This window comes from Megalopta genalis, chromosome 5 (genome assembly GCF_051020955.1).
Source record: "Megalopta genalis isolate 19385.01 chromosome 5, iyMegGena1_principal, whole genome shotgun sequence".
NCBI classification, from domain to species: Eukaryota; Metazoa; Arthropoda; class Insecta; order Hymenoptera; family Halictidae; genus Megalopta; species Megalopta genalis.
Window position 1 is genome coordinate 9643803 of NC_135017.1, and position 18919 is coordinate 9662721.

Consider the following 18919-nt stretch of genomic DNA (forward strand, 5'->3'; position numbering starts at 1 on the left):
GGCGCGATCGATACGTCCGCGATGCCATAATCGAGGCCCGGTACCAACGTTGGGCTGCCGTTCCGCGGCGATTTCCAACGGGAGCGCGAACTGGAAACGATTATACGATACTACTTCTTATTTAAAGGCGACGATCGCGAGGAGGATAACGGTCGCCGAGAATGATCGACGTATGGTTATAATTAGACTGCGGATCTTGCGCGGAGCTTGCCCGAAGCTTAATCATGGTTTCTAAATATGTCGAGTGATAAGAAATTCCATTGTGCGAGCAATCTATTTAATTGTTTGTGGTTTGTAAATTAACCGGCAGTTGCAGAACCGACATCCGCAGCCTAGTATTAATATTTTTGTAATTACAATGTTCCATGATACACTGTAAATATGATATGATATTGCAATTAAACGTGTGTAAAATCAACTGCACGGTACATTTGTTATTCCCATAGTAGGGAACGATGTTATCGGTCGTTCTGTGTGATCCGAGTTTCCAGGAAGTCTTTTCGAAATGGATTATATTTTATATAAAATAAAATTATCTAAAACTGTGCGACTCCGAGGCATCCATGCTGGGATAATTGTTCGAATAAAAGAATAAAAAGAGAAGGAATAAACTTTCGATATAGAAAAAACGAAACGGGGATCTTAGTTACCGACTAGCGCTGCGATCGATATTTTCCTGAAATTCGTGGAAAATTATGGTATTTCCACGGTATTTATTCATATTTACATATGAATAAATTTCGTGATCCTGGCGATCAAAACGACAGTCAATCGACGGTAATTCTCGTTAACTGGGGGAGATTAAGTTTTGAAGACTTCCGGTGGAAAGAGGAAGCGTCGTTAACAGCTGAGACCGATGGTACTAACAAGCAACGCGTGGTTCGCGTCGGTCGTAGCAAGGTGAGCTACAAATAGAAGGCAAAATTCAGTACAGATGGTACGCCAGGCAGGACGGCTGGCGGGACGGTTTTAACGTTCTAATGTCTAAATTACTAGTGAACGCGCGTCATGACTGTGGCCAATATGTGAGTGACGCTCCATGAGCTCAGTGCTGCGAGCAGGAATAAGCGCGGGTCAAATTGGAGTGCGGGACGAAACTCGCGATAAACGAAGGTACGGTCTCCTCGCAGTCAGAGAGGGATATACGCTTTGTTTATGGAGATCAGCTGTGTTACCAAACATTCGTGTCGCGTTTCGCTGACCACGCTTCTATTTCCGTCGAATAAAGGTCAACGGAAAGGGAAGAACAAAGAGACAAGACGCTCACCGAGTCAGCTGGACTTGCTTTTCTTTTCCCCCTACGAGTCTCTCTCTCCCCCTCTTCCCTCTCCTCTCCGCCGCGCTCTCGGAGAGAGAGAGAGAGAGGAACAAAAGCGAACGAAACAAGCCGAGGCTCTGTGCACACTCGTGGAAAGAATGAAAATCGCGTTCTCCTATCAGAGAATGCATTCGAATCTTTTGTCACGCGGCTGGTTCGTGATCACCAGCCAAGTGAATCCCATTTTCTGCGTCGCTGTTTTCGTGATCCTCATGTCGCGAGAAGTAACGGGAAAATCGCGCAGTGTCATCAGTAATGCTTTAACGGTTTTCCTCACGTGGTGACCGTGGCCCTCCCCTCTCCCCCCGGTCGTGATAAGGAAATTTTGTATTGATTCACCGATTGATAACACATAGGATGACCCATCTATTAATTTGCAATTCGTTGGCAAACAGTCGCAATATCTTGATTCATATATCAGATAAGAGGTAGACAAAGAAGGGGTAGTGAAAACATTATATTTAGTTCTGATTAACATATAATAGTACTCTGATAGTTCTATACTTTTCTAAGCAATGTTGCGTGTCGTTGATCTGCCATTGATGGCTTTGTATATTCTAGATGCTTACGGAGCAACTGTCAACCGGTAGTTAATTAATCTTAATGACATGAAAGAATGAAACGAGAAACTGTCATTACCTGTGTAGAGCCAAACCGACGAGCGAAAACGGTAAGGCTCTGTCTTGAGAGATTCTTTTTACACGATACACGTCTATGTTGCATGCTTCTTTGTTTCGTTCCAATTTTGTGCCTTAAGTTCAGAGTGTACATGACTCTAGGGAGTAAAAGCTGATGCTCTCAGAATGCTTCTCTCGCGACAACATACCAGTAAACAGGTGTCCTCATCTGATGGTTTCTACATTAGTGTTGTGTTTTTAGATGACAACGGTTTTAGATGGCAGCTACCAGCGTATGGAGCTATACGAGGGAGAGGAGGAGGATGGTGAGGACGATGACAAGCATGAAGAAACACCTCAGGAGTCTGGCGTGATGATACATGTGGTGCCAGAAGGGAACAAAGCCAGATGGAACCATATAGAAGATCTGGATTCGTTTTTTACAAGAATGTATCACTACCACCAGAAACATGGGTTCACTTGTATGATGTTGCAGGAGGGGCTCGAACTAGGACAATTCATTTTTGTAGTTACCTTTTCAACTTATCTATTTCATTGCATCGATTACTCCGTATTATTTAAGTAAGGCAGAGATCTTATACAAGCTATCCAAGGAAACAATAGAATCGTTTTCAATATAAATGGTTTTACCGTTTCAGAGACAAAGTAATGAACAACACCTCGCACAAAACGTCAATAAATGACGCTATACTGTCCACCGGGGAATGTACGGCATCCATGGGTCTGGTTACATGGATTTGTATATTGGTAGCCGCGATCTTTTGGATTCTAAGAGCGGTAAAAGTTTTATACCACCTCACACAGTTTTGGGATATAAAGATGTTCTTTAACACCGCTCTAAAAATCGAAGACTGCGATTTGGATAATCTGACCTGGCACGAGATACAGAAGCGGGTCAAGGAAGTGCAGAAGGAACAAGAGATGTGCATTCACAAAAGAGAGCTCACGGAATTAGATATGTACCATAGAATATTAAGATTCAAAAATTACATGGTCGCCATGATCAACAAATCATTGCTGCCAGTAAGGCTCAAGATCCCTCTCATAGGAGAAGTGATTTTCATGACCAGAGGTCTCAAGTACAACATGGAACTGCTTTTATTTTGTAAGTTACTTAATTTCTACGCGAACAAGTCGGTTAGCATGTTCATAGTGAACTGTTTTAGGGGGACCCTGGTCGCCGTTCGAAAACAATTGGCATCTAAAAGGAGATTACAAAAAATTGAATAAGAGACAGGAACTCGCCAAAGCCTTGTCTAAGCATATTTTGTGGGTCGGTGTAGCAAACTTTGTGCTCTGCCCCCTAATCCTGCTGTGGCAAATACTATATTCTTTTTTTAACTATGTAGAGGTCAGTTGCTCTTCACTATACTAACTTTTAACTGTACTAGGGCTCTTACTATTTCATTATGGGTAATGCAACTTTGTAGAAAATTATTGTTGTAGCTTGAGAAAATTTGAGTTCACCCTTCGAATACTAGTATAAGAAATGTACCAAAGTTTGGAATTAAACTACTCGATATTTAGCTTTAAAAATATTCGGACAGTAATAGCTCTAAACGGATTTTAATCTAACGACACCCTGCCGCAGATCATCAAGAGAGAACCCGGTACTCTAGGCATAAGAATGTGGTCCTTGTATGGTAGACTGTACCTTCGACACTTCAACGAGCTCGATCACGAGTTGAACGCACGTCTGAACCGTGCATACCGTCCAGCTACAAACTACATGAACATATTTACGTCCCCAATTATGACAGTGATCGCAAAGAACATTGCGTTCGTGTCCGGCAGTGTATTAGCGGTTTTATTGATATTGACCGTGTACGACGAGGACGTTCTGACGGTGGAGCACGTCCTGACCTTGATCACTATACTGGGCGCAGTGCTGGCCGGCGCCAGGGCGTTCATACCGGACGAGAATTTAGTTTGGTGTCCGGAAACCCTACTAACCGCTGTCCTAGCGCATATACACTATCGACCGGATAGTTGGCGCAGCCATGCTCACACACAAACAACCAGGGCCCAGGTGGCCCAGTTGTTTCAGTACCGTGCGATCCATCTCTTGGAAGAACTAATCTCCCCTTTGTTGACGCCCTTCATTCTGTGCTTCCACATGAGGCAGCGAGCTTTGGACATAGTGGACTTTTACCGAAATTTCACTATCGAAATCACTGGTGTGGGTGATGTCTGCAGCTTCGCGCAGATGGACATACGGAAGCACGGGAACCCCATGTGGCAGACCGTTGCCCAGAGCCCAGTCATCAAAGACCAAACCACGGGCTACGACAATCGTTATTGCATGGATTCGGACAAGCTCCAGATCCCCGGGTCGAATCAATATGCCCAGGCAGAAGATGGCAAAACCGAGCTATCTCTCGTACATTTCACTCTAACCAACCCAGAGTGGAAACCACCTAGCGACGCCAAGAACTTCGTCACCGCCCTCAGGGAAAGAGCCAAGAAAGAGGTACAAGCAATGCCTGGAGAGATCAATCCACTTCTGTCGAGCCTCAACAGCTTGTCCGGCCTGGGACCAGGGGTGAGTCTTTGAACACCGAAGTATTAGAGCTAGAAGTAGTTGGTATTGACCTGGATTGTTCCCCCTCCCCTTTCAGTACAACGACATAGTGGCCAACATCATCAGAAGCACGATGGTGAACCATCTGAGCATGCCCAGTGCAAGTAACGTATTCGTCAACCACCCTGGGCCTTCGAGTATGTCAAGAACTCCAGAAGAAGGGACCTTGAGCATGCAGTCGGACATGTTCCCACATGCAATCAGACATGGCTCCAATAAAGTAGAAGGTCCAATTTATAACGAAAAAGGGTTCCTTTCCGAGTTGCAAGAACGATCCACAGTCTCAGTTTTTGGTATAAGTCAAGATTTCTCCTCAGACTTGGCTGTACCACTCGAAGCAACTGCTGTCGATATGTCTCTGTCTACATTGTACCTGCATGAACTTCATCACAGACAAGTATTGCTTTCAAATATTACCTATAATGTTATCTAATTTACTAACATTTGCATCGTTTGGTTCTAGATTAAGAGGAGAGGCTATCAAGAGATGGCTACCAAGAATATATGGCAGCGAAGCCCTGTGCAGGAGTTGGTTACTCTTCCTGAGGTCAGGCAAGAGAGGGCACCATTGCTACTGCACCAGGACTCATCGATCAGAAACAATAGAGAATCAAAATACAGCCTGAACCCTCATCTGGATAGCATCTGAACAATGTGGCAGCAATCCACCCATTCTCAGAATAAAATCTGTTTTCATTTACCGGGGACACCATAATTTACTTTCCGACGGGGTATAGCTTCTGTGTTATCGATGTAAATACGACCGACCAGCCAACAACACGTTGCTTGACTAGACTCGCATGGTAGGGTCAACGATTTCGGGGAGTGCCTACTACGATCCTCGAGGGCCTAACAGCTGTTGACCTGCGCCTGTTATGCGCATGCACAAGGCATTGGTCTAACCGCCAATGTCACCATCCTCTAGTCATATAAAATTAATCCCGCGCCATAGAATAAACGTTTATTTATTTGTCCGTTGAACTGTAGTTACTCGATCAACACGGTGGCTGAGTACGCGTGTACACGTAATTTTAATTTGCCAGTGGCGCAGCTAAGGACCCCCAGGGTTTAAACGAAATTGAATCGCGGGTCCATAAGAGGCACAGGGATGACTTAGTTACTTAACTCATCGTTATTTCTTTATTACTAAACACGTTCATTAACTCGCATAATCGCCGAACAGGCGGCTCGACAACTGACTCATTCATTAACGATCTTTTGACAAAAATAACGCGTAACAAAGCATCACTACGAACCTAGTTTCCATTAAGAGAAATCTTCGAAGCTATTATTATAAACGATAATAATTTAAGGGATATCTGTAATTTATCATTATAAGAGATAAATAAATACGTTTCATAATAAAAATACCTCGCCGACGTTTTTTCTTTGTTCATGAACAAACGAATATTGAAAAAAACAAAAGACAGTTGAGAACTATTTATGGGTACTCACCACGGCTGCAGAAATCCATTGCGAAACTCGATGGCGGGAGACGTTGTCAAGTATAATCTGCGATGCAACCGCAACATCAGCGAGAAGATGACCAAGAAGGACTTCGTCTATGATATCCGTCCACCGAACCAAAATATCAGAAAGGTTAGCTTCCGGTGAATTCCTTTGTTCACTTATTTTCTTTTCACTTTTCACTCTCGCATTTCGTATCGCTATGTTTCCCGAGCGCAAATTAGCAGACAAATTAACACTGCCGCCAAATCTTAGAGAAAACCGCGCGACTTTCAAACCGCCAATATTTGACAGGCAAAGATGGCGTCACAGTCTGTAGTAAATCGTTTTTGACCAATAACCGTACGTCGGCATTGCTACTTTTTTTTTTTAAATCATTACAGTCTATTATAACGTTTACTACGAAAAATTGTATATTAATATTTAGTTTATTTATAACCTGTTTGATTATTGTATTATCAGTCTTTGTTAATATCTTTCAAGTTAAATATATAAATAATAATTGTTTCGTTCGGAGTAATTAACGCGAGATTTAGAATGTCATTACAATTAATTGAAAACTAATGATTCAATCGAAGATGTCGTTGCAGTGACAGGTGACAACATTCCATTAACCGCGAAGATTGTTCAACGTGCCGCGCGATATACTTCGGGAACCTCAACTAACCTAATCGATCTAATAAGACGGACGCTTTACGCTCATATGTATAATGAACTTATAGTATTACCTCGAGTTGTAAGCAAGAGAAGTAGAATCGAATACAGGGGATCGTTCGAAACCAACGGGTCACTGTGGTAAACAACTGTACGTTATGTCAAACTTTCCGCGCAGTTACGATCGAATATTTCACGTATCACCATCATAATTCAGTATGAATCTGTACAATTCACGTTCCGCGATCTTCCAATTATCAAAATCAAGCGAAATTTTGAATGTCACGCATGAAATACCACTCGAAAATCAAAAAATACTGGAGCTCGTTCGAAACGACGCGCACGCAACGAAAACCGGCGGTTACAAATGGTGGCGCTCCGCGCAGCGTCGGCGATCTTGCGGCCTGAGGGCGCGCGGGAATTTCAAACTAGTGAAAGACAGACACGTTTAGAACTGACTCTACATTAATCATGAAAACAATATAACATAGCGTTCTGGTACCTGGATTAGGAATAAATACGTAAATAGTAAAATGTAACATAGCGAACGCATTCAAAATACGATCATTTGAAATCCTAGCCTGCAAACATCGTTTGAACATTACGCAAGCGAGAGTGTATAACGTTAGTTCGGAGGATGAAAGGGGGCAATTTACGTATATATTGTTTGCCGAAGAAACGCGCAATTTCTGCCGTTTGTTTACGCGTGCTGTTTTGCGTCTGGGTAGTTAGCGTTGCGCAAGTAGCTGCACGCATAAACAGATCGTGTGATTCCAGTTCGAGGAGGGAAAATACCCGGTCGTATTGCCGCTGCAGTTGCGTCGTAAACAGAGCTCAGACTCGAAAGCGCCGCAGTACGCGGTGATCCAGGAGAAAAACGATCATGGGGCTGGCGGAGACGCCACGAACGTAAGTGCCATTTATTTCTGTCTCGAGGTACCCGCGCTAATTAAATAGCGGGAAATCGAACTCTCGGGGAAAAAGTGTCCCCGATCGCCCGTCGTTTTTCGGAGTTCGCGATATAATGCCGGAAACTAATTTCTCCGATGCCGGGCCATGCAATTTTTCGAACAGCTTTCAGAACAGCGACGCTTGGGTTACAAGTGCAATTTCTGTCGCGAGCGGATTGCCACTTTCCTATCGTTATCGACACACGTCAAGTTTCATCGTCGGACCTACTGCAAGTACTGCTACTGGATCTTACTGGAGAACGAAACGATGGAGAAGCACGTCCGGACCAACCACAGAATCGATCCAACTAACCCGAGGAACCTTTGACCCTTGGTCGCCAAGATTTTCGACCAACAAGCTTACTTCCTACACTGCCCCGAACGCGTAATTTAATCCTCGGATGGAACTCTCTTATCTCTGTAACACCGTGGTGGACGTGATAAAATAGGTCTGACTTCGTATCGATACTTTTACGATCGTCTGCAAACAGGATTGCTTGCGGGAGAAGCTCCAATAAAGAGAAAATCAGTCTGATAAACTCTCATTAGGTTCGACTACGTTTGACGGCGTTTGTTGTAATTTGAACGAAGTTTAGTTTAAATATAATCTAGTCGTTGTAGATGTTTTCAAACAAGTTTTCTGAAGTTTGAATCACATTTAGATATGTGTAACTCAAGTTTAATAAAGTTCACGCGTCTTTGTATCGAATCTAATTGGGTTTAACTGAGTTTAACTCAAAATTTATCAAGTTTGGACCAGAGTTAACTAAGTTGGACAATGTCTAAAGGAAGTGTGATCACGTTTCTTCGAGTTTAAACGAGTTTCAACTAGCTTCCACTACAACTTAAGGCAAACCTGATGGTTACAGCTAAATCAAATCCAGACGGTGTTAACCGTAAATCAGATTGGTTTAATCAAGTTCGACGAGACTACGAGTCAAATTTAGTCGAGTATGCTCAAGTTTAAACCAGGTTTGACAAGGTTTGGCTAATTTCAACTCGAGTTTAACAAAGGTTTAGAGAAATTTATTTATAGATATCTGTATTTTGACCAAATTTGCGCCAGCTGGGCTAGTTTTTCCCCAAATTGAATCCGATGACGCAACAGAAAATCCCCTTTCACGCGGCCACCATAGGATACGTCCACAGAAATGAAACAATGGTCACGGTTTTCGAAACGTGACTCTGCGAGATCGCGAATTCAATTCGCGTATGACGGTATTGAAGTGATTTTATACCGGATCGTATTCCGCAGATAACTGCGGTAGTTCACGGATCGATAGCGTTATCGAGTTGCGGGCAAACAATCAATTTCCGCTGAGCAGCGTGTTTTCAATCCGCCGGCACAGTGCTTTTATTTCCGGCCGTGCAAACTTATCTCGTCAGCGAATTTACAAATAAATAGCAGAATCTTTTATTATATGAAACACAGTAGATATTACACTAAATCGTTGTTCGGACGTCGATTTCGATGTCCCTTATCGATCCTAAGATGAATCTCTGCATAGGTCCGGCGCGACGTTATCGAGGACGTCGCGCACGTTCTCGTGGCAATTTATGCAGCCGAGGGTCTGGCCGCGAAGATGCAGATCGTTCGCCAACAGCTTCAGGTTCTGGAAGATGGAAGAACGATCGGTAATTGAGAAACGAGTGCTCGGACCGCGGCCGGTTACCTTCGCGACCGTCACATCGATCCTCTTTAAGTTTCTGCAGTCCAGCAAAACGTTGTTCGGGCTCTCCTCGGATAACTTCATTATGCTTGTCCGGAAATTCTCCGCCGCTGGGAACGTTAGAGCTTCTTCCGGCGTGACGCGTATCACGGTTCCTGCCTCGGCCTGGACAGAAAATTATTTCCATTGCGGCCCACCGGGAGGAAACCTCGAGCAAACAACGGGATTCGGTTGATTTACCTGCTGGATCTCCGTCTGAATGGAAGGCCGCGCCGAGAAGTAGAGCAGCATTAATATGTTCAGGATTATGCCGATGATTATACCCCATTCCAGCTTGAGGAACACGCAGAACAACAGCGTGACCACCATCAGCAGGAAGTCGATCTCTGGAACAGCAGAGGTGTGAATGCATCTCTATAAGCACGTTTCAGTATTGGGAATTTGGATCCCCGTACTATGGATTGTGAAAAGGAGTCAAGCCTATCTCTGCTTCGATTGGAGACTATAGGCTCGTTCCATGGCGAAATCGGACAATGTTTGAGGTACCGTTTCAGACGTTGGTTAAAGCAAACGACACGTACGAATGTGGCCAAGATCTGAAACGGAACGCCGAAGGGTGTCCCATTTCGCGCGGAATGACCCTGTGATAAATCAAAATGTCAAAAAAATGCCCCAGACAGTGAACCAGAGAGGGAAAGAGCGCAGCATGTGGCAGCAAGCAGCCGCTAAATCAGCCTGTCAGCCAATGAATCGCCCGTCAAGCTATATTCACGCCTCTCTACAGGCCCGCGTCGCGTCCCACGAGTAACGGTTCGCTGGTCTCGCAACCATAGGTGCCGTACACTCACTCTTGGCCCGCCACAGCATGGCGTAGGTCTTGAAGTCGAGCATGTAGTACATGGCGCATATAATCACGCCGGCCAGGGTGGCTTTCGGAATGAAACGGAAGGTGGAAGTCAACAGACCGGCAGCGAGCAGCACCAGACATCCTGGAATCAAAGGCCGGTCGTGTAATTAACGAGAAGTTTGCGGGGGGGGGGGGCCTTGGGCACGACAGAGTTTTTATTTGGAAGCTCGTGGACCAGGTCGGAAATGCGGCTGTGGTTGAAATTGCGGGGCGCAAACTCACCTGTGAACAAACCGCCGAAAGTCGTTTTGACGCCGGACGAGTGATTGACGGCGGTGCGGGTAAAGGAGCCTGTGACCGGCATCGATCGCACGAACGAGCCGAACACGTTGCACACACCCAACGCGAACATCTCCTGCGTCGCGTCCAGAGACTTTCCCATCGCTAAACCGAAACCATATCGATGTATCCGCGGTTATTTATGGGTGCTCAGCCGGCCGGGCGAGCCTGCCGCAGCGACAGTTTGCTCGCGATTAACAGCGCGAGCGTTGCAGTTTCTCTTCTCTATTTGATATTACTTCCATAGTTTGCTCGAAGCTCTGTTAATCGGTTGCTCATATCGCTTTTGACAGGACTGGATAGCGGAAATACTAGGAGGACTTTAAAAGCGGCACGAGTTCGATCGAACATTATTGATGAACTTTCAGAGCCATGTTACACTATAGGGAGCGTTAAGAGTAATTTCAGAACCGTGAGAGAATATTTGTGGCAGTATTAGGGGCCTCGAGCACTATGGGAGAACATCAGAAGCAGTATCAGAGCCTCGAGCACTATGAGAAACATTGGAGGCAATATCAGGAACTATGAGAGAATATTATAAACAATATCAGGGTCTCAAGCTCTATGGGAGAACATTAGAAGCAGTATCAGGGTCTCAAATACTATGACAGATCATTAAGAATAGTATCAGATTCTCGAACGTAGTATTTTGGATGTTGGGTATCGATGTGAATCCGTATAGATGGGAGAACTTTGAGAGAGCTGTATTAGGATCTCGAGAACTATGAGAGAACATTACGAGGACTATGGAAATTTTAGAAACAGTATGAATATTGTGAACAAGAGAATAGTTTTCGGAACGCTATATAGCATACAAGTTACGAAATTAGGACGAAAGCTGTGCGAGAGAATTTAGACGGCAGTGTCGGACCAAATGGGAACTTTCAGTACAATATCGAACCTATAAGCAACGTCATAATTTCCGTAGAATCATAAAATCCGTAGAACCGCTATGATAGACCATGGCTCGAGCACCATAGGCGTAGAAAAAGCGAGGCATGTATGAGGCAGTAGAAATAAAAACGGCGGGAGTACCGAAGGCTTTCGCGATGGCCATGTGCTCGATGGTGGAGACGATCGGAAGGGTGAATAGCGTGGTCCCCATGGCGGAAGCGGTCTCCAGGAAGTCGTAGGTGCGATTGTTGGCGGTGATGGAGAACGGCGGCGGTGCGAACGGCGGCAGTCCTTCTCCCATGGTTCCTAAAAAATTCATGAACGTTTGTCTCGCCGGCTGACAGTTCGAGAAAACGGCATCGTAAAAGCGTGTATAGAGAAGAGGGGAGGGGGAGATAGCGTGAAGCAGAAAAGCGGTCCTCACCAGTCAGCTTGAAGGGTTGCTGGTGGTTGGCGTAAAATATGTACGCCATGACAGTCCCTGCGACGACTACTAAAGCGTTACGGGCTAGGGTAACGATCCATGCAAGCTTTTCGGGCCACGTGCCGGTTCGCCGTCCGGGCAAATTCTTGCGGAAATGTTAACAGAGAAACGTTAGACAGGGCCCTGGCAGCGTTAAGACGACAAGGAACACTGTCTCTCGCTTTCGGCTAATTCATTTAACAATGCGGGCTCTCTGGAGATACTAATCATGCCTGGGTCGCAGTCGCATTAAAGCCTATTAGTTCCCGTACCGCAAGCTCGAGGCTGTCTGTGCTCGTAGACAATATTCGAATCGGTTTCATCAGGATCAGGCAAAATACCTTTAGCATAGTACCTTCAGCAAGACCAGCGCCGCAATCGTGCACACTCCCAGCAACGTATCTTGATATCTGATCTCGTTCAGGTTCGAGAACACTGATACCAGCGAATCCACTAGGTCCTCGCTTCGTCCCGGTATGCCCAACAGGGACTTGAACTGCGAGGCTGCTATGTTGATGGACGCGGCTGTCGTGAAGCCTGTGATCACTGGCAGAGAGATGAAGTCCAACAGGAAACCTGCGAAATTGTGTGTCATGGTTCGTTGGTTTCGAGGGCGTTCAATTATATGTAGTAACGATGCAGTGTGGCAAAATAGGTGAGCTTGGACCTGGCTATCTAATCTTGACTCATGATCGAACTGAGTCACTAACTTTTTATCTTGATCCCCAATTGGGGATCTAATCTAGCTCTAATCGTGATCCTCAGTTGATTAGAACTGTCCACATTTAATCTTGATCTCCAATTAGTTCAATCTAAATCTAATCTCGATCCCCAAGTGAGTGTTACAAATCCACAACGCTGCTATATCCCCAGACAAACTTAGCTACCCTTCAGGATCCGGTAAGACCTACTAACCTAGATGAAGAAGACCCAGAAGAGTGATGAAGCAACCCTTCAAGAAAGTCATCAGGACAGCGATATCAGCCCCGTATTTTCCAACGAGGGACTGCACCATGGTAGCCATGATGGCCGTAGGTCCTATGGTGATGCATTCGCAGGACCCGACGATGATGTAGATGAAGGACGCCATGAAGGACGCGTACAGCCCGTACTAAACAGAGGGTCGGATATACAAACAGTCCAGGTGAATACAGTAATTTCTCCCTAATTCGCGCTGAGATTGGACAATTTAGAAAGCAGAGATACGATTATTCGAGGCTTGCGGCTCGTTTTTATAGTTATCGATTGCCGACAACTATAAAAACGAGCCGGGAGGCTCGAATAATCGTATCTCCGCTTCCCAAATTGTCCATTTTTGTGCCGCAATCGGAGCGCGAATTAGGGAGAAATTACTGCATCGTGAAGAGAAAGTATCGCAGACGGTTTTCTCGGAATTATTTACCTCGGGATTCAGTCCGGCCACGATCCCGTAAGCGATACCCTGAGGAATAGCGGTCAGACCGACCGTGAATCCTGCCAGCACATCTTGGGGCAGCCATGCGAGCTTATAGGCCGTCGACCACGTCAGAACCGGCAGCTTTCGTTTCACGTAAGACCAACAACCGCCTCTGCTGCACCGCGGCACTTTGAACAGAATTCACCGGATTCACTCGTTCGCATTACCATTCGCACTTCCGTGGTTTCGCTATCGCTCGGTTAGCGGATCTATGCAAATGGAATACTGTTTGGCTTGACAGGAAACGAACAACATGATGGACGACACAAAAAGAATGAAAACAAAATATAAAAAAAATGTATATAAAACGAAACGTTGGATGAAAATAACTGGTACGCGTTTAAATAGGAATCTTTACCCTTTGAAATGAGGTAAGGTTCATTGTGCTAAGTTTTTTTTTTACGAAGTTACACTTGTTTGACGATCGAGCAGTTTTCGCCTAGCGACAGTTTGAGAACTTGACACGTATCAGCAAGGTTCTTTTAGCGCTGACGGTACACTTCAGATACAAAGTGCCGTAGAATGGTAACGATAAATCGTAGAGCGATGTTCTTGGTCTCGTTGAGAAGGGGAGAGTTCGCATATCAAGATCCGTCTGGTCCGATTAGGCAAACAAATTTGTTGAACTCGTCAGAGATCTCGAAATTTGCGAAATGGTCCAAAAAGGGGCACCGTTACTAAAATTGCGATTATCAATGACAACAAAATTCTATAACAAAATAACTAACACCGTTTCAAAATGCATTTTATACACTTTAAAATGAGCTGTGGCTCGTTGTACTGCGATTTTTTTTCGAGAAGTTACGGCACTTTAAACATCGTCAACCTTGTATCTAGCAATTAATGAGTTGCCTCACAAAATTCCGATTTTACACTTTCGATTGAAAACGCCATAGAATGGTAAAAAAAAATCGTAGATCGATGTTCTTGGGCTCGTTGGAAAGGGCAGACTTCGTGCTTCAAGATCTCTGTAGTTGGATTCGACAGAAAAATTTTTTGAATTCGTCCGAGATCTCGGAATTTGCGAAATGGTCCAAAAAGGGGAATCGCTACTAAAATTGCGATTATCAATGACAACAAAATTCTATAACAAAATAACTAACACCGTTTCAAAATGCATTTTATACCCTTTAAAATGAGCTGTGGCTCGTTGTACTGCGATTTTTTTTCAAGAAGTTACAACACTTTAAACATCGTCAACCTTGCGTCTAACAATTAAGTCACGTCACAAAATGTTAATTTTACACTTATCATTCTTGGACTCGTTTCAAAGAGGGGACTTCGCTCTTTAAAATGGATCTAGGCACATCGTCGTACGATATCTTTCGACAACGAGTCGGTACTTTGAATATCGACAATGTTGAAATGGACGATTAAAATTCGCAAAGAGCCCGAAAAGTCATTCGCGAGTAAAATAGAAAAATTAATGCTTGCGATGAAGTGCCGCCATTGGGCGAATCCCCAGGGCAAGTGGCGCGGGTCGAGCTCCAATTGTTCGATTAAAAACCGTACACCGTATTTCAAATCCCAGTCTTCCGAAGATTACACTTTCGACGAGATGAATCGCTCGGAATACCAAACAAGATTGAACCCGACTTCTCGTATACACCGTCAAAATGTCCGACACTTGACTCGACGCTACGAACGTTGTAAACAACTCGTGCGGCAAGCCAAACCCTGCTATCTGCCATTCGAAAACAATGAATTATCTCGCCGCCTTTTTCCTCACTGATAGTGCCAGACAGTTTGACACCTTGTCTCGGCGAACTCTGAAAAGTCCTCCGTTTTACGCTTGGACTCCAGATCGAGGATAAGAGTGATTAGGCGTCGGTAACCCATGACCCCGCGGGTCACCGTGTGTCCCATTTGAAAATTCGAGAATTTCTGAAGTAATTAGAATTATCATCATATTTATTGCGAAAACCATATTGTAATTATTCTCTCAATAAAATTTGTCTTATCATTACTGTTCCAAAATGGAAATATCACTGATCCGGAGCAGGTCTACTTAACAGTCACATTTTGCTCGATTTTGACCCGCGGCCTAGAAAGGTTGCCGACGCCCGGATTAGACGATCGCTGCTGAAGGAGCACGGGTAATCCCTCGCTGTCACCCAGCAGATCGTTCACAACGTTGAAAGTAATCCCGCGATTTTCAAGGGGCACAACGGGATAAACAGAAATAGAGATTACTTCGTTCTCGAGTCTCCGAGCAACTGCGGCCACAAACAATCGAATACAACTGCGATGGAGGAACGTTATTATCGTCATCCCGGAAGCTCCAGAGACTGTTGTCACTAACAACTTGTCAGCGCCGAGAATCAAGTTCGCCCGGGAGTTTCAATTGCCTTTCGCGAAACCAGTAAACGGATCAGGGTCTGCGAACTTCCTCTGGTAAACACCGACTAATTAACCAGCGATAATCCCGCGCTTTTAATTTATTTCTTAATCACAGCCTCGTAGAAGAAACTCGGAGTTCGGTCTGCTCGCCGCTGCGGCCATCGGTTTTCCTTAAGCAACTCGATAACAAACGTCGGAGCACAATCTCTCGAGATAATTAGGACACTATGAAAAGTCCCACGATCTTGATGCACTCCGTGGAAACCTTGCGCCTCCCCGGCTCCCCCCTCCGCGCCACTTGGCCGATGCTTCTATGCCCTCTTTCTCTACTTCGACCACGAGTCGATCCAACTTTTTCCTCATCTCTCACTGTGATTTCTCTCCTGCGTAGGTCAGTTGATTTTTCTCACCTATCTTCGCTCCGTTCTTCCATTTTCTCTCTTTCCTGTACGTGCGTCTCTTCACTCTTCGTTGTTTTCCATTTCCATAATCCCCCCCCGCTCCACGCTTATTCGTTGTATTAATTCATATTCATTAACGAAATGTACATTATTTTGTGTTACATGTGCTTCAATTTTGAACTTTCGCAATCACCCTTGTTTGTCTTCTATATCGGTTTATCTCGTTTCAGATGAATCGCGTGTAACAACAAAATGTGTACTTTTCTGTCAAATGTGTGCCACTTAATCGCTTTTGCATTTTCGTAATCCCCCTTGTTTGTCTTCTATACTAGTTTATCTCGTTCCAGGAGGATCGATGTGTAACAACAAAACATGCACTTTCCTGTTAAATCTGTGTCAGTTAACTGCTTTTACATTTTCGTAATCCCTCCTGTTTCAACGCTCCATTTGTCTAGCTCGTCCAAGAAGAATTGCATGAATGAACAAAATGTGACAAACACAGCTGTATGAATAGCTTTGCGAATAGGTTTATCAATAGGCTTGTGAATAAGTTCGTGTATAAGCTCGTGAATAGATTTGTCGATAGTCTTGCGAATAGGTTTGTCAATGAGCTTGTAAATAGTCACGTAAGTAAGCTTATGAATAGATTTGTGAATAAGCTTATGAATAGGTTTGTCAATAGGCTTGCGAATAGGTTTGTTAATGAGCTTGCAAATAGTCTTGTAAGTAAGCTTATGAATAGGTTTCTGGATCAGCTTATGAATAGGTTTGTCAACGAGCTTGTAAATAGTCTTGTAAATAAGCTTATGAATAGGTTTGGCAATAGGCTTGCGAATAGGTTTGTCAATGAGCTTGTAAATAGTCTTGTAAGTAAGCTTATGAATAGGTTTCTGGATCAGCTTATGAATAGGTTTGTCAACGAGCTTGTAAATAGTCTTGTAATAAGCTTATGAATAAATTTCTGAAACAGCTTATGAATAGGTTTGTCAATAGGCTTGTGAATAGGTTTGCCAATGAGCTCGTAAATGGTCTTGAAAATAATCTTATGGACAGACTTGTGAACAAGCTTGTAAACAGGTTTGTAAATGGGCTTGCGAATAGGTTTGCGGAAGGTCAGTGTGGCTAGACATTGAGGAAGAGACGGCAACGTTGGAGACTCACTTTTCCAATTCGACCTGCGATCTTCCTTATTGGCGAGGTCCATAGTCCCTCAACCGGGGACGGTTAACTGAAACGATCCACGTGCCACTGCTCACGGCTCACTGGCGTCGATTTTCTCTGGGATCAACGTTCGTCGTGTCGACGTGTGCGGCACTGGTAACAATCCCCGCGAAAACGCCAGCCTGACGAGCTACAAATCGGCACGTGTTCGAAGGAAAATTCTACGACGAAGATCGCAGCGATCCGTGATCTAAAGTAATCGCAGCGACACTGCTATTTATCCTGTTCCTCCCCACCTCGTCCATCTCGTTCCATCCCCACCACGACGCTCGATCCAGAGGGGCCTCTACGCGATAGAGCGATCGCCGCACTCGATCAATGCAACTGCAATATAAGCCTTTGGAAATCGATTGAGAGCCTTCCCGAAGTAATTTCAACGTTTCTTTATAGCTAAATGAAATTCTGCATACGATGGAATATGAATGAAAACGATAACATTTGACCCTTTTTTGTTTTATCGTTACATTTCGATAGTGGAAGCGTCATAACTTTGTTTAAAAAAATCGCAGGGTATCGTAACTTAGCTCATTTTGAAGGGGAAAGAACACTGTTTAACTGTGGATTCGTTGTATGCTCATAGAAAATTGTTATACTTGGTATTTGCAGGATATACAAAAATGGTACTTTTTCTTACTATTTTCAAATTCACGGGCCTCTGGTGAAATCAAAAGATTTTTTTCTGAAATGAAACTAGCGTGGATTCGAAGAACGAAGTCTTAGCTTTCCAACGAGACCAAAAGCATCGAGCTATGATTTTTTTTCTACCGTTTTATAACGCTTCCCATGAAAAATGAGCAATCAGCATTGGTATAAGATACGTTGAAATCTCAGCAAAAGATCATTGATATTTGAACCACTGCAACTTCGGGAAAAAAAATCGCAGGGAGATCCACCTAGGCTCATTTTAAAACGTGTAGTCTCCACTTTCGGAATATCTCAGTTATTTTAGCCGATAAAATTTTCACACTGAGAAATAGGCAAGAAAGCAAAAAATGTATTTTTTCAGAATTTCACAACTTTACAAATCTCTAGAGACTTCAAACAATTTTTTCTGCTACTGAAACTAACGCGATCTTAAAGCACAAAGTCTCTGCTTTCCAGTGAGATCAAAAACAGCGTTCTACGATTTTTTGTTACCATTTCATAGTGTTCTGAATGAAGAGTGTGAAATCGGAATGTCGTAACTTATTAAATACCAGCTAAAAAGTTAGCGATTTTTAAAACGCTGCAACTTTTTAATAAGAACTCATAGAACAATGAACACTATCTCGTTTTAAAGATCGAAGTCTCCGGTTTTGACGCACCTAAGTTTTCTCTTTGCATGAGAATATTATACCCGTTGCAACAGACAGCCTAAGAACGAGGAATTTCCAATTAACAGCGTCAATTACATTCAACTTACACGGTGTGTATACAAAACATCGATCGCGTGATGTTTTGACAATGCGAAAAGGCGGGAAACAGTTGAACTTGAGCCGGTTTCGCTGTCGCAGCAGCAAACGGCCGCAGTCGTAAAATCAATTTTCACTTGAACAACGCCGCTTTGCTCGACGAGTTCAAACGAAAACGAGTCCTCAAACACACGCCAGAATTAATTACTAATCTATCGGCGTGCTCCACTAACGGTTCGTGTAATGTAACGTACGCCCCGTTAATTAGAATCGAGACACAGACAGCTGG

The 18919-nt window shown here is 44.1% G+C and overlaps 4 protein-coding genes across 24 annotated transcripts in view; 2 read left to right on the forward strand and 2 right to left on the reverse strand.

Moving 5' to 3' along the window:
• Positions 1–6992, reverse strand: part of LOC117220943 (uncharacterized) — a 162209-nt gene extending 155217 nt beyond the window's left edge. For 6 of the 17 annotated variants that reach the window (XM_076522088.1, XM_076522084.1, XM_076522087.1 and 3 more), the window contains exon 1: positions 5993–6412. The gene's annotated coding sequence lies outside the window, so the exon portion shown is untranslated. Of the gene's footprint in view, positions 1–5992; positions 6426–6732 lie in introns of those variants that run through there. The other 11 variants (XM_076522083.1, XM_076522090.1, XM_076522086.1 and 8 more) reach the window with 7 other exon arrangements.
• On the forward strand, positions 883–5907 carry Atg9 (autophagy-related protein 9). 3 transcript variants are annotated; one of them, XM_033471438.2, is made up of 8 exons: positions 883–1113; positions 1880–1988; positions 2198–2517; positions 2595–3061; positions 3123–3307; positions 3548–4498; positions 4575–4934; positions 5001–5907. In XM_033471438.2, exons 2-8 carry the CDS (start codon positions 1935–1937, stop codon positions 5184–5186), a joined length of 2523 nt encoding a protein of 840 aa, XP_033327329.1. In that variant the 5' UTR covers positions 883–1113; positions 1880–1934; the 3' UTR covers positions 5187–5907. The 3 variants fall into 3 exon arrangements, with proteins under 3 accessions (XP_033327329.1, XP_033327331.1, XP_033327330.1); XM_033471439.2 differs by lacking the exon at positions 883–1113 and adding an exon at positions 1406–1746; XM_033471440.2 differs by lacking the exon at positions 1880–1988.
• LOC117221070 (uncharacterized) lies at positions 5981–8317 on the forward strand. The gene is made up of 3 exons (XM_033471696.2): positions 5981–6136; positions 7436–7567; positions 7733–8317. The coding sequence occupies exons 1-3, from the start codon at positions 5981–5983 to the stop codon at positions 7934–7936; spliced, it is 492 nt and encodes a 163-aa protein (XP_033327587.2). The 3' UTR covers positions 7937–8317.
• A 681-nt stretch (positions 8318–8998) lies between these two features.
• On the reverse strand, positions 8999–17438 carry LOC117220948 (sodium-independent sulfate anion transporter). Of its 3 annotated transcripts, none has more exons than XM_033471441.2 (11): positions 17180–17438; positions 13224–13405; positions 12737–12932; positions 12177–12397; positions 11783–11927; positions 11500–11664; positions 10408–10569; positions 10127–10267; positions 9519–9664; positions 9282–9443; positions 8999–9221 (listed from the first exon to the last, which is right to left on the reverse strand). In XM_033471441.2, the coding sequence occupies exons 1-11, from the start codon at positions 17220–17222 to the stop codon at positions 9096–9098; spliced, it is 1689 nt and encodes a 562-aa protein (XP_033327332.1). In that variant the 5' UTR covers positions 17223–17438; the 3' UTR covers positions 8999–9095. The 3 variants fall into 3 exon arrangements, with proteins under 3 accessions (XP_033327332.1, XP_076378212.1, XP_033327333.1); XM_076522097.1 differs by having other exon boundaries at positions 13224–13486; XM_033471442.2 differs by lacking the exon at positions 17180–17438 and adding an exon at positions 15471–17151.
• Positions 17439–18919: the final 1481 nt, after the last annotated feature.

Coding starts and splice junctions, on each gene's coding strand:
- Atg9 (XM_033471438.2), top strand. CDS start 1,935: ATGAAACGAGAAACTGTCATTACCTGTGTAGAGCCAAACCGACGAGCG. Junction 2,518..2,594: donor GATTACTCCGTATTATTTAA/GTAAGGCAGAGA, acceptor TTACCGTTTCAG/AGACAAAGTAATGAACAACA. Junction 4,499..4,574: donor TGTCCGGCCTGGGACCAGGG/GTGAGTCTTTGA, acceptor CTCCCCTTTCAG/TACAACGACATAGTGGCCAA.
- LOC117221070 (XM_033471696.2), top strand. CDS start 5,981: ATGGGTACTCACCACGGCTGCAGAAATCCATTGCGAAACTCGATGGCG. Junction 6,137..7,435: donor CGAACCAAAATATCAGAAAG/GTTAGCTTCCGG, acceptor GTGTGATTCCAG/TTCGAGGAGGGAAAATACCC. Junction 7,568..7,732: donor CTGGCGGAGACGCCACGAAC/GTAAGTGCCATT, acceptor TTTTTCGAACAG/CTTTCAGAACAGCGACGCTT.
- LOC117220948 (XM_033471441.2), bottom strand. CDS start 17,222: ATGGACCTCGCCAATAAGGAAGATCGCAGGTCGAATTGGAAAA. Junction 11,665..11,782: donor GCAACCCTTCAAGCTGACTG/GTGAGGACCGCT, acceptor TGAATTTTTTAG/GAACCATGGGAGAAGGACTG. Junction 9,444..9,518: donor TTCAGACGGAGATCCAGCAG/GTAAATCAACCG, acceptor TTTTCTGTCCAG/GCCGAGGCAGGAACCGTGAT.